Source organism: Watersipora subatra, chromosome 3 (assembly GCF_963576615.1).
Source record: "Watersipora subatra chromosome 3, tzWatSuba1.1, whole genome shotgun sequence".
Classification (NCBI taxonomy): domain Eukaryota; kingdom Metazoa; phylum Bryozoa; class Gymnolaemata; order Cheilostomatida; family Watersiporidae; genus Watersipora; species Watersipora subatra.
In genome coordinates, this window is record NC_088710.1 from 49,484,386 (window position 1) to 49,496,804 (window position 12,419).

At 34.5% G+C, this 12,419-nt stretch overlaps 1 protein-coding gene across 1 annotated transcript; it reads left to right on the top strand.

Moving 5' to 3' along the window:
• The first annotated feature begins 3,732 nt into the window (after positions 1–3,732).
• On the top strand, positions 3,733–11,388 carry LOC137390683 (galanin receptor 2a-like). The gene is made up of 3 exons (XM_068077007.1): positions 3,733–3,903; positions 10,321–10,697; positions 10,881–11,388. The coding sequence occupies exons 1-3, from the start codon at positions 3,733–3,735 to the stop codon at positions 11,386–11,388; spliced, it is 1,056 nt and encodes a 351-aa protein (XP_067933108.1).
• The last annotated feature ends 1,031 nt before the right edge of the window (positions 11,389–12,419 follow it).

The window sequence follows — 12,419 nt, forward strand, 5'->3', positions numbered from 1 at the left end:
TAAGGCTACACATCTCTAATTCAGAAAATATGCTAATTTAATGTCAGTTAGGAGGCAGACTCAACTATTAAGCAATGTCAAGGTTAATATCACATGGATTCCATGCAAAAGTGATATAAACAGGACAACACCCAACCATAACAGTGTACTGAGGGTCAATAGAATATATAAACTTCTTACTTGCTAGACTCGAGTTAGGAAGGAAACGCGTCATCATTGGGAGCGGAGCTGCCTTAGCCTTTGGTTCTGCTCATTTCACGGCAGCTATAATAACAGAATTAGCTCAATGTTATAGCCTGTGGTGAATAACAACTGCTGACATGAATAGGGTACTACTAGCCAAACCAGAATACTGCGTGACATGTAGAGATTATGGCTAGAAAAGCAGACTAATAAGTATATATGCAATAAAGTATAAACAAATACATTACTTGCTATGAAAGGAGATGATAACTAACATCTTGATAAGGTGTCTTTAGGCATCTTGATCATTAAATGATTGTTTATATTTACGAGTTTATATGATGTGAAGTTGTCTTATCAATACATACATGTGCAACAGTGTGAGGACAGTTGTTCATTGAGAGCAGAGTGACTTATGTAGACTTGCATTGATACACACAGATCAACCCTATTTATAAATTAAGAAGCTCCACGGAACAAGTTCTTAAACAGCATGGCTTCCCTAGCGACCGACCTGAGATAAGTAGCCAAGCAAGTCATATAATAAATAACAATCAAACAGCTGGTTTGTTACAAATGTCCACACAACATAATATTGATAAAACAGTCATTATTAGATTACAACTAACATAAATAATTTGTATCAAGTCAAAAAACTATCACAGACAAAATTCTTTACTTAATGCATGTTTATTTTGTAAAAATTTCAATCATAGATACAATATCGATAAAAGATCGCATTCAATTTGGCAGATAGCAAAGCATTTAAAAATGCTATGATAGTCGGTTGAATGCAAAATGCTTGCCATTTAAATAAAAACTTAGCAACACACACAATGTTAAAGTGTGTCATTGAAGTTTGTCAAATCAACGAAGCATCCTCTCTAAGATAGGGATACCTTCAAAACAAATCCCCTAGTTGGCTTTACACTATATTAAAAACATTCAATATCTGTCAGGATAACATTTTTAGGTATGACGGAGAAGTTTCTCACTCAAATAAAAATATTTTAGTAAATATGGCAGTATGTAATAAGGTAACTTGGTATAGATATATACTATTCATAATATTGATAAATACATGAAAAAGCAATGCGTGGAAGATACTTGTCCAAACTCTCAACTCATATAATAGTTCAGGCTATTTCGTCATTTCTGACGATACGTCACTATTGGCCTCATATTATTAATATTCTTTTACTGCTACAACAGAGGGCAAGTAAAATAATTTCAGGCTTGCAATTATTATGAAAATAAAATTTTGTTACTTCCCATTTAGCTTGCGGGTTGTTAAAAACGTCCCATCTATTTTATATTGTAATCTTCTATTGGATAAATCATTATCAAGGTAACAATTACAACTGCTGCAAAATTACAGCAACCCAAAAATTTTTAATTTTTCCATTTTTTCCATTTTAGTACAATAGTACTTGGTTTCTGCACTAAAATAATGATTGAATTGTCACCTTCACAGAGAGGATAATTTCTGACAAATATTAACCACTAAAGATTAACCATGGTAAAAATGAAAATAATTCTTGACAAATGAACAAATTTTAAGATGTTGCGGTCGAGACAATATGAAGTTGTGTACCCATAATGGTTTTCACAAATGCTAAGAATAAAATACAATCTATCAGAAGGCTTGACCCTTATCTTTTGTCCTGTGTCACTCACTGGACTCTTTAACAGGTACAGTAAGCCATTAGGTAGTAGTGCTTAGACAACTGTGATACTATGTGGCAATAACACGACTGTGATACCATATGTGTTAATAACACAACTGTGATACTATATGTGTCAGTAACACAACTGTGATACTATATGTGTCAATAACACAACTGTGATACTATGTGTCAATAACACAACTGTGATACTATTTGTGTCAATAGCACAACTGTGATACTATATGTGTCAATAACACAACTGTGATACTGTATGTGTCAATAACACAACTGTGATACTATTTGTGTCAATAGCACAACTGTGATACTGTATGTGTCAATAACCCAACTGTGATACTATATGTGTCTATAACACAACTGTGATACTATATGCGTCTATAACACAACTGTGATACTATATGTGTCAATAACACAACTGTGATACTGTATGTGTCAATAACACAACTGTGATACTATTTGTGTCAATAGCACAACTGTGATACTGTATGTGTCAATAACCCAACTGTGATACTATATGTGTCTATAACACAACTGTGATACTATTTGTGTCAATAGCACAACTGTGATACTGTATGTGTCAATAACCCAACTGTGATACTATATGTGTCTATAACACAACTGTGATACTATATGCGTCTATAACACAACTGTGATACTATATGTGTCTATAACACAACTGTGATACTGTATGTGTGAATAACACAACTGTGATACTATATATGGTAATAACACAACTGTGATACTATATGTGTCAATAACACAACTGTGATACTATATATGTCAATAACACAACTGCAATACTATATGTGTCAATAACACAACTGTGATACTATATGTGTCTATAACACAACTGTGATACTATATGTGTGAATAACACAACTGTGATACTATATGTGTCAATAACACAACTGTGATACTATATGTGTCTATAACACAACTGTGATACTATATGTGTGAATAACACAACTGTGATACTATATGTGTCAATAATACAACTGTAATACTATATGTGTCAATAACACAACTGTGACACTATGCACATACAATACACATACAATCAACTATACAATCAACATGGTTGATTGTATAGTTGGTTGTATAGTTGATTGTATAGCTGGTTGTGCAGTTGATTGTACAGTTGATTGTATAGCTAGTTGCAGGTTTGACTGTGTGGTTAATTGCGTGGTTGACTATGTGGTTAGCTGAATTGGTTGACCATGTGATTGGTTGTTTGGTTAGAAGGGTCATTAATTGGTTGGTTGTGTGGTAGACTGTGTAGTAGTTTTTATGGTTGGTTGTATGCATAGATATAGTAAACCCTAGATTGGCGAATAGCTATCATTACAATGGAGCAAAAGTGAGGCCTATAATTGGCTGTTGTTTTCTTGACATTACATGCAGTGATGTGCATAACGGCGACAGAGCCTTCAGATAAGCGATGAGTTTAGTAGTGAAAGCATGCTTTTACTACTAGTTTGTAAGTCACAAACGTTACAATTAGACCAAATTCTTAGTGGAATGTCATCAGAGGAGACTACAACATCCCAGGTATATCCTGAATTGTCCATAACAAGACAGAACTTCAACTCAAAACAAGAAGTTCTCAACAATATCATAAGCTATCTATGCCAATTAAAGACACCAAGCGGAAAGCTGCTAGTGGAAAATAATAGGAAAACCTTCATCATTGGTTTTGAGTCAGCAGCCAAATATGTACATGACATTGCTCAATATCTTTTCAGCAACTACCCTTACATCAACTACTTCCTAACCTTTAAGATCAACCAAGATCACATTGAGACTCTGTTTTCCACTGTACGATCTATCGTGGAAAAGGTAGGGTGGCTATAACAATAACCTGGATATGCAGTGCTTTAGATCTGCACTTCGAGCACTGCTCATAAAAGCAGATATCACACCAAGTCCCAATGCTAACTGTATTGATCTGGATGTGAGCAGGGCTGAAAATCTGGCCAACTTCTGCTACATTCTCTGGCTAGAAAGAAGAAGAAGGAAGAGACAAAAGCTGAGGAAGGTGAAGATGAAGAGTCGGTGATGAGAAACTTTTTCTAACTCAAATGTGATGACTGTATCAAGTTCTTGACCGATGTAGAAATAGTGGGAAGTAGAAGTAGTGATGACATAACCCTAATCTCAGTTGAAAACAGAGGAGGATTTGTGACACCATTGAAAGGCCGAATATGTATTGCTGCAGAAAAGTGCTTACGTTCACACATGGAGAGCTATGGTATCCCACAGAGAGCTTTTAAAGGTTGACTTGCAACAAAATTCACATTACAGTTATTTGGTATCAAAAGATTCACCATGTCTTACTCTGTTGTGTCGTTGGTGCCAAATACGTGGAAATGTGATTACAAGCTCTTAAAAGCTCAAAAACGAAAAGCCGCCGTAGATTGGAATCTGTTTATTTCTCTGACGTAGTCATTACAGTTTGGTTATCGTCTTGTCACGTGATGTTCTCACGTGAATTGAAAGGCCAATAAAAAGCTCAATATAAACTTATCGTAGCACTAGTTTATGACAAACACTTCGGGTTTGACCGAAGACCCCGTATCAAATATAGATACTCGCTACTTTACAGTTTTGTTTCAGCTTGATTGAATCGTCAAGTCGTAATCTGATCATGTGACCCAATACTTCGCAAATAATTTTTGCAGCACTTTTCGATTATCACAGGTAACCAACAGGCTCGTCATGATTATCAGACAATGATATGTACTCCTTCGAGGTAAGGTCAAAAAGTTTAACAATTTTTTACGGTAAGTTATAAGATATCAGTGCTAAAAGTGACAGCATTACAATGACGATAAAACAGACGCGTAAGAACAATATACATGTACATGGTTTTATTGAATGCATGAAGTATATTTGTGAAAATATTTCGATGAATGAGGCTGCGTGAAAGTGTAAACAGAAACCATCCTGTAACAATTACGTCCCATTTGAGCCGTTTTGGAAAGCGAATCCCAACTACGGCGGTCTCGTGTGGCTGCGATTAACTGTTTGTTTTTTAGCTTTCAAAAGCTTGTAATCATATTTCCACATATTTTGCACCTACAACACAACAGAGTAAGACATGGTGAATCTTATGATACCAAATAACTGTAATGTGAATTTTGTTGCAAGTCAACCTTTAAAAAAGTAACATCACAGACAATAACATACCCGTATATGTCTTATTACATAACCTCAATCAAGGTTTTACATGCACAGTGTATGCCAACAGCCTACTCAAAACTATAGTAAATTGTTATATTAAAATCATAGAAAACATAGAAAAATATATAGAATACACTATGCCACTTCAAAACAGAAATTTAGTTCAACCAACCTTAGACAAAAGCTAACTCGTCCACTTATTTTCAGTCATGTCTGATGGGTGTTTAATACAGTGGTCCAACTTAACTGCTTCTAAATCTCATTTGATTCACTAGTTTGTTATTAGTTTAATTTCTATTTGGTCACTCTTTGTATTATCAATGATAGAGGAGCTTCTAAATCATTGGTATTATCCATTACCATGTGTGTAAGATTCTTGCCTTTCTCATCCAATGTCAGTTTTATATATTTTCAATAAAATATGCAGTCTCAGATGCACAAACTATGGAATAATTGTGCAGGTTTTAGTATTAAGTCAATAGGAATTCCTAGATCAGCTGATTCACTTTACACATACTTTACACATCACCATGACGTTGCGTCATGCTAATTATAGGCCTCACTTATTTTGATTATTTGCATATCTAGGGTTTACTATATCTATGGTTGTTTGGCTGGATGTATGGTCAGTTCCACTGTTTGTTTTATGACTTGTATTGTTGGTTGGTGTTTAGTAAGTTGGATGTTTGGTCTTATGGTCGGCCAACAGCAGGAAAAACATATGGTTTTCATAGTACAAATTGCCCAAATATTATCAGTTGACACCCAAAATGATGAGAAATAAGGAATACAGTGCGTCCTCGAGTTACGATGACCTTGTTATACGATTTTTTCACTTTACGAAGTGGAACATGATGATATTTTGTCCTCGCTATACAAATGCCATTTTGGCATACGAATTCAACAAATGTTTTGCAGGAAATTCAAATTTGGCTGTTGGTATGCTTATTACGTCGAAATAACAAGGATGCCGATATACTGTTCACCGAAAACTTTCTCACAATGTCTGAAAGAGATACGATGGTCGACTTTTCTCAGTTTGGCATCCCTCGTGTAAAAAGTAGTACATGTATGTAATACTTCACCTTCAAAACCAGTAACAAAGTTGGAATTGCAATCCTTCGAACATATGGTCGAAGATAAGACAACTTTTTTTAATCTACTAACAAAAATTTCTTTCTTTACTAGAACAGCATTGCTTGGGCTTTCTTGTCAAATTAGGGTCAAAAAAGTTCAATAAGGTTGGCTAAAAGTTATAGCGAAGAGCAGTCAGAAACCGATAGGTGATAAAATTTTAGCGATTAAAAAATTAAAGTTCAGTAAAATAGTTAAAAATACATACATGTACTAAAACTTAGCTTTAAGTGTGTGTTTAGTAAGCTAAATTCTTTTAAGTTAAACTCAGGTTCATGTTATGCATCTGTCTTGAAGATAAGATCTTCAAGACAGACAACATTAAAGTTAAGTAAAAGATTAAAAATGATCTTTAAGTGTGTGTTTAGTAAGCTCAATTCATTTAAGTTAAATCAAAGTTTATGTTATACGTCTGTCTGGAAGATAAGAACTCCCTACAGTAAGTACTACTGAACTGACCATACCGTAAAACCTCTAAATGAATGCCCCGGCACTCTTTTTTCAACTCTTCATCCCCTAGTGGCAATCAAGTGAAGGTGGCGTTCAAATAGAAGCTGGCGTTGTATTTTTCAAATGGTTTGTCTGAATTTGTGAAAAATAAATTTAGCCCATTTACGGGCAGAGCGAATGTCACCTGTATTTAGCACAAATGCAATGCGTACAAGTTTTGCTCGTTAAAAGTAACCTTTGGCCTAAAACTAGTCATTTATTTACCATCGTAAATAGAAACCATTTTTTATATACACGTACTTCGGAGTATCAAGACCACGTTAAACAAAAAACTACTATTAGCCTGATACAGTTATTAATTATTTTTATGTTATATCTAATAAAAATAACACTTCATGAAGGTGAAATGACAGGTAAAAAGGTTATTATCTACAATAAAGTAAATTGTTATACATGTACATGTGCAACATTAAAGTATATGTTTTGAGTCAAGTAAGAGTAGAGTTATTAAGTTAGTGAAGTAAATTAAGTTAGTCAAGTAAGAGTGGAGTTATTACAATTAGTTACATTAGTAAAACTGAATCAGTCAATAGCTGATAGGTATTGATAACTTTCAACTATCTGCTAATTATTAGTGTTAAGATGAATGTATTCCTAATATTGTATTTTATTTATTAGTATGAGTTTGTCTTTATTACATATTTATTATTGAATAAAAATCACATCACATTTGATTAATATCCTTTATGTCACCATTTATAACCTTTTTAATATTAAAAAACTAACTGATAAATAATAAGGGATAGATTTAGGATACAACCATCAAGTGCAAGACCAACTTCTCTTTTTGTTGACCCGCTCACCTTCTTTAAATAATAGAATATCAAGTAATACAAGAAATTATTTGCTTCTTAGGTATTGTCAAGGTGGGCATCATGCAAGCTTTAGGATCATCAAACACTTTAGGATCATCATCTAGAAGCTCTCTAAGAAGGGTTTCATCTTGGCTAATTTACATGAATTACATTTTCCATGTTGGTTCAACAACAATGGTCTAACTTACAACTGTCTGTTAATTATTAGTGGTCAAATGAATACATTTTTTATACAGCGTTCTATTTTCAGTACAAGTTTGTCATTATCACGTAATTACAATAAGTTAGCAAATGATATCACAGTTAATTAGTACATATAGTAGGCCTACAGATGTTGTTCATAATAATATTCATGCATATATAATCTTAATGGTACATAGACCATTTAGTCGTTGTGCCATTAAATATGTAATCTTAATGGTACTCTTAACAGACTCTATACCAGTTAGTCATTATAGTAGTAAATATATAACCAACAAATAATATACAAGCTTTATACCATTTAGTCGTTATACCATGGCAGTATACCATATAATCTTAATGGTATGCTAAATTGATATGATCTCAAACACATGATCAATCACAACTGTAAAGCTCTCGCACCGTTTTAAGACATATGAAATTGTGACATACACACATCACTTAGTGAAGAGAATTGGGTCATCACTTGCTAGACATTCGCTTTCTGGATATTGTGGAAATGAGCATGATGCAAGTTCTATCCATAGTCTAGTAACAAACATGTGATGACAACTCTAAAGACTAGTTCATACTAGTTGTCTGAGCATTATACCTCATGTAGACATTTTTGAAAGGTAAGTATAAGTTAAAAGAGAGGTTAGTGGGTCCAATTCAATATTATATACTTGTATACAACGGTTGGGAGGACCATGTTTATTCTCATATATACGCAAAGCACTTCCAACATCTTCTGGCTTAAAACCCACAAGGTTCAAACCTCTAAACCCCCATTCTCTAATGAAACAGAGAGTGAATGAAACGATGGCTAAAGGCTTGCTATCAGCAAACCATAATCAAGATCATCTTACAAATAACGATAAGAAATCTGGGTAAACAAATCGATGCTCTCTTAGAAAGGTTTATCTGTAGCTAATCAGCATAAATTATATCATCCATATTATTTAATAATTAGGGCATATGCATCATTCACTAGACTGTAAGACAGCTACTTAGTTCTTTTCTCTTGTTTATTCTATTATATAGATGTGTTAGGTAAATGATAATCATTCAATTATTAGCTATCAAACCTAACAATTACCTTTCCATAAATATCGCAAACCACATGCGCGTTGACAAGTTATAAAGCACAACTATGGTGTGTGAGATATAACAGCTGTTAATGTATACTATCAAAATACTTAAAGAAGTAAAGGGCTAGATTACCATGTACTTTCTGATATGGCTGCAGATTCATTAAAATCATAGACAGAAAATACTGGCCTGGCTGAAATCATCAACTAAAGAAAGGTGATGGATGAAGGAAATGCAACCACAAAAGATCTGGATGAGGTGAAAATCATATTTTTATGATAAGTTATTGTTAGAGATTCAGTTGATATTCAGTATACGTTTGATATTCGGTATACAGTTGATATTCGGTATACAGTTAATATTCAGTATACAGTTGCTATTCGGTATACAGTTGCTATTCGGTATACAGTTGCTATTCGGTATCCAATTGCTATTCGGTATGCAGTTGATATTTGGTATACAGTTGATATTCGGTATACAGTTGATATTCGGTATACAGTTGATATTCGGTATACAGTTGATATTCGGTATACAGTTGATATTCAGTATACGTTTGATATTCGGTATACAGTTGATATTCGGTATGTAGTTGATATTCAGTATGCAATTGATATTCAGTATACAGCTAATGATCGATCTATAGTTGACGTGTACGATGCAATCACCCAACTCAATGCAGGTAGTTTAAAAAAATTAGTATGTTCAGATTTTCATAGTTTCGAATATTGCAAAACTGAGCACTTGATCAATTGAAATACCAACAGCCAGTTGAGATAACCGCTTTTAAATTTTCATTATTTTGGAATCAACATGAATAAACCAGATAGTTTTATCAATTCAACAGCCTACCAACTATTATAAACTTGGTTAATTTTTAATAAATATATATATAACCAGATGATGAGATCAGGGTGTCAGTACAACCTGATCCCATGTTCCAATTTATGATCAGACTACAAATATAACTCCAACCACAAGGACTAGCTATTCCATACATCATATTTGTCAGTTGACCTCAATTCTGACTGCAGATAAAAAAGACCTAATGGGGTACGAACTATTTATAGTAGCTTGCTAGGGTTAAACTGAAGTTTATCAACCTCTAGGCTGATAGCAAGTCGTAGCAGGTAGATGAATGAATGTTTATTAATCTATAGTAGTTTAGTCTGTAACTGCTATGGCTGTTGGCAATGTCTACTATTTCTTCCCTACCAAAGTCCACCAAATGTTTTTTAAGGAGACCTTCTTTCATCAGCTGCTCCTCATCACAATCGTAATTGCGACACAAATTAAAACTTGTGGCCCTCGTACGCAAATCCTATATTGTTATTTTGAGAAAAGGTTACATATTTATTCGATATAATAACTTCTGCAAAATGAAATACAATTGTTCAAGGTTTTTAAGGGAGGCTGCCTACTCTTACATTTTGTATAATATAAAAGGAAATTGGGAATAAAATAATGTCTCTTTATTTCCTTCTGAGAGCAATTGCTGTTATGTAAAATTGATGATATAACTCAATGAGGTTTTCCGTTGGCAGGTTTACTGGAATATTGTCCACAGTGACCCTCGTTACAGAGCTTCAACGATTATCGGCAAATATGTGCTCTTCACTCTGTTTGTATTTGGAAGTATAGGAAACTTGTTAAGCTTTGCTGTAATGGTAAAACGGCCAATGAGGTCTTCATCAACTGCCTTCTACATGGCAGCGCTTGCACTTGCTGACACAACAGTTATGTTCATTGGTTGCCTGCGTAGGTGGGTTATTGAAGTCTTTCAAGTAGACCTATTAAACAATAGTCCAGAAGCGTGCAAAGCAGTCAATTTTTTTCAATACTGGAGCTTTGATGTGGCCGTGTGGACCTTGGTAGCTATGACCATAGACAGAGCCATAGTTGTTATAGCTCCTCTTAAAGCGTACAAACATGCCACCAGAGAGCATGCTGCTGGCGTTTTAATCATCATGGCGGTTATCTGTGCTGGAATAAATATGCACTTCTTCTTTACAACAGCATATGTAGGACAAATATGCACAGGCGATCAAGAATATTGATACTTCTATGAGTTTATATGGCCATGGGTAGATGCGACTGTCTACAGTTTTCTGCCCTTCACTCTTTTGCTTGTGATGAATATTATCATCATCGTGAACTTATCTAAAGCTAATGCGAGAAAACACAAAATGACGAACAACTTTCAACAGCGAAAGAAGTCGGGAGAGCGACAGGGTACCATCTCACAAAAGCTGACAATGATGTTGCTCAGTGTTACGAGCGCTTTCCTTCTGCTCACCGCCCCCGCAGCCATCCTTGACATACTGCGTTGGCAGGGTGCGCCCTACTTTGACCTCTCGAAAACTAATGACATGGCTCTTTACATCCTGTGTAGACAGATTACCAGAGTCCTGCTCTATATGAATCACAGCATCAACTTCTTTCTTTATTGTGTCACCGGGTGTAAATTCCGGAAAGAGTTATTTTCTACGCTCCGGTGTCAGAGCAGCACAGAAACAGATAGAAGACGCAGCACCATTAATAGCATGCCTAATGGCAGTGCGACTAACACAGGATATGTATCGTCATCACCGCAGCATGAATCATCGATGTAGAGAAGGTAATTGCATGGATAAAACCGAATTTTATCTCAACCTTGACCAAACGCTTCTATCTTAGTCTCCATTAATGCACATCTCTTGTATTTTCTAGATTTTGGTGTTCATGGCAGACACTTTTCAAGCATGTCTCATTTAATTTCTTTTTCATTTTTAAACGTTTTTACTCGTTCTTTCATATTGTTATATAAGTACAGTAAATTTTTACTTGCTAGACTCATGTAAGGAAGGAAACATGTCATCATTGGGAGGTGGAGCTGCCTTCGCGAAAGCCATAATAATAAAATTAGCACAATATTATAGCCTGTGGTAAATAGCAAGTACTGATATGAATAGGGTGCTACTAGCCGAACCAGAATACTGCGTGACATGTAGAGATTATAGCTAGAAAAAACACAGAGTAATGTGTATATAACATTGCAATAAAGTATATGCAAATACATTACTTACTAGGAAAGGAGATGATAACTAACATCTTGATAAGGTGTCTTTAGGCATCTTGATCATTAAATGATTGTTTATATTTACGAGTTTATATGATGTGAAGTTGTCTTATCAATACATACATGTGCAACAGTGTGAGGACAGTTGTTCATTGAGAGCAGAGTGACTTATGTAGACTTGCATTGATACACACAGATCAACCCTATTTATAAATTAAGAAGCTCCACGGAACAAGTTCTTAAACAGCATGGCTTCCCTAGCGACCGACCTGAGATAAGTAGCCAAGCAAGTCATATAATAAATAACAATCAAACAGCTGGTTTGTTACAAATGTCCACACAACATAATATTGATAAAACAGTCATTATTAGATTACAACTAACATAAATAATTTGTATCAAGTCAAAAAACTATCACAGACAAAATTCTTTACTTCAACAATGCATGCTTATTTTGTAAAAATTACAATCATAGATACAATATCGATAAAAGATCGCATTCAATTTGGCAGATAGCAAAGCATTTAAAAATTTAAAAATGCTATGATAGTCGGTTGAATGCAAAATGCTTGCCATTTAAATAAA

What these genes read in the sequence shown, in the direction of transcription:
- LOC137390683 (XM_068077007.1), top strand. Translation starts at nt 3,733, where the DNA reads ATGCAGTGCTTTAGATCTGCACTTCGAGCACTGCTCATAAAAGCAGAT. An exon ending in AGAGACAAAAGCTGAGGAAG is followed by an intron (nt 3,904 to 10,320) that starts GTGAAGATGAAG and finishes TTCCGTTGGCAG; the next exon opens with GTTTACTGGAATATTGTCCA. An exon ending in GTTATAGCTCCTCTTAAAGC is followed by an intron (nt 10,698 to 10,880) that starts GTACAAACATGC and finishes GACTGTCTACAG; the next exon opens with TTTTCTGCCCTTCACTCTTT.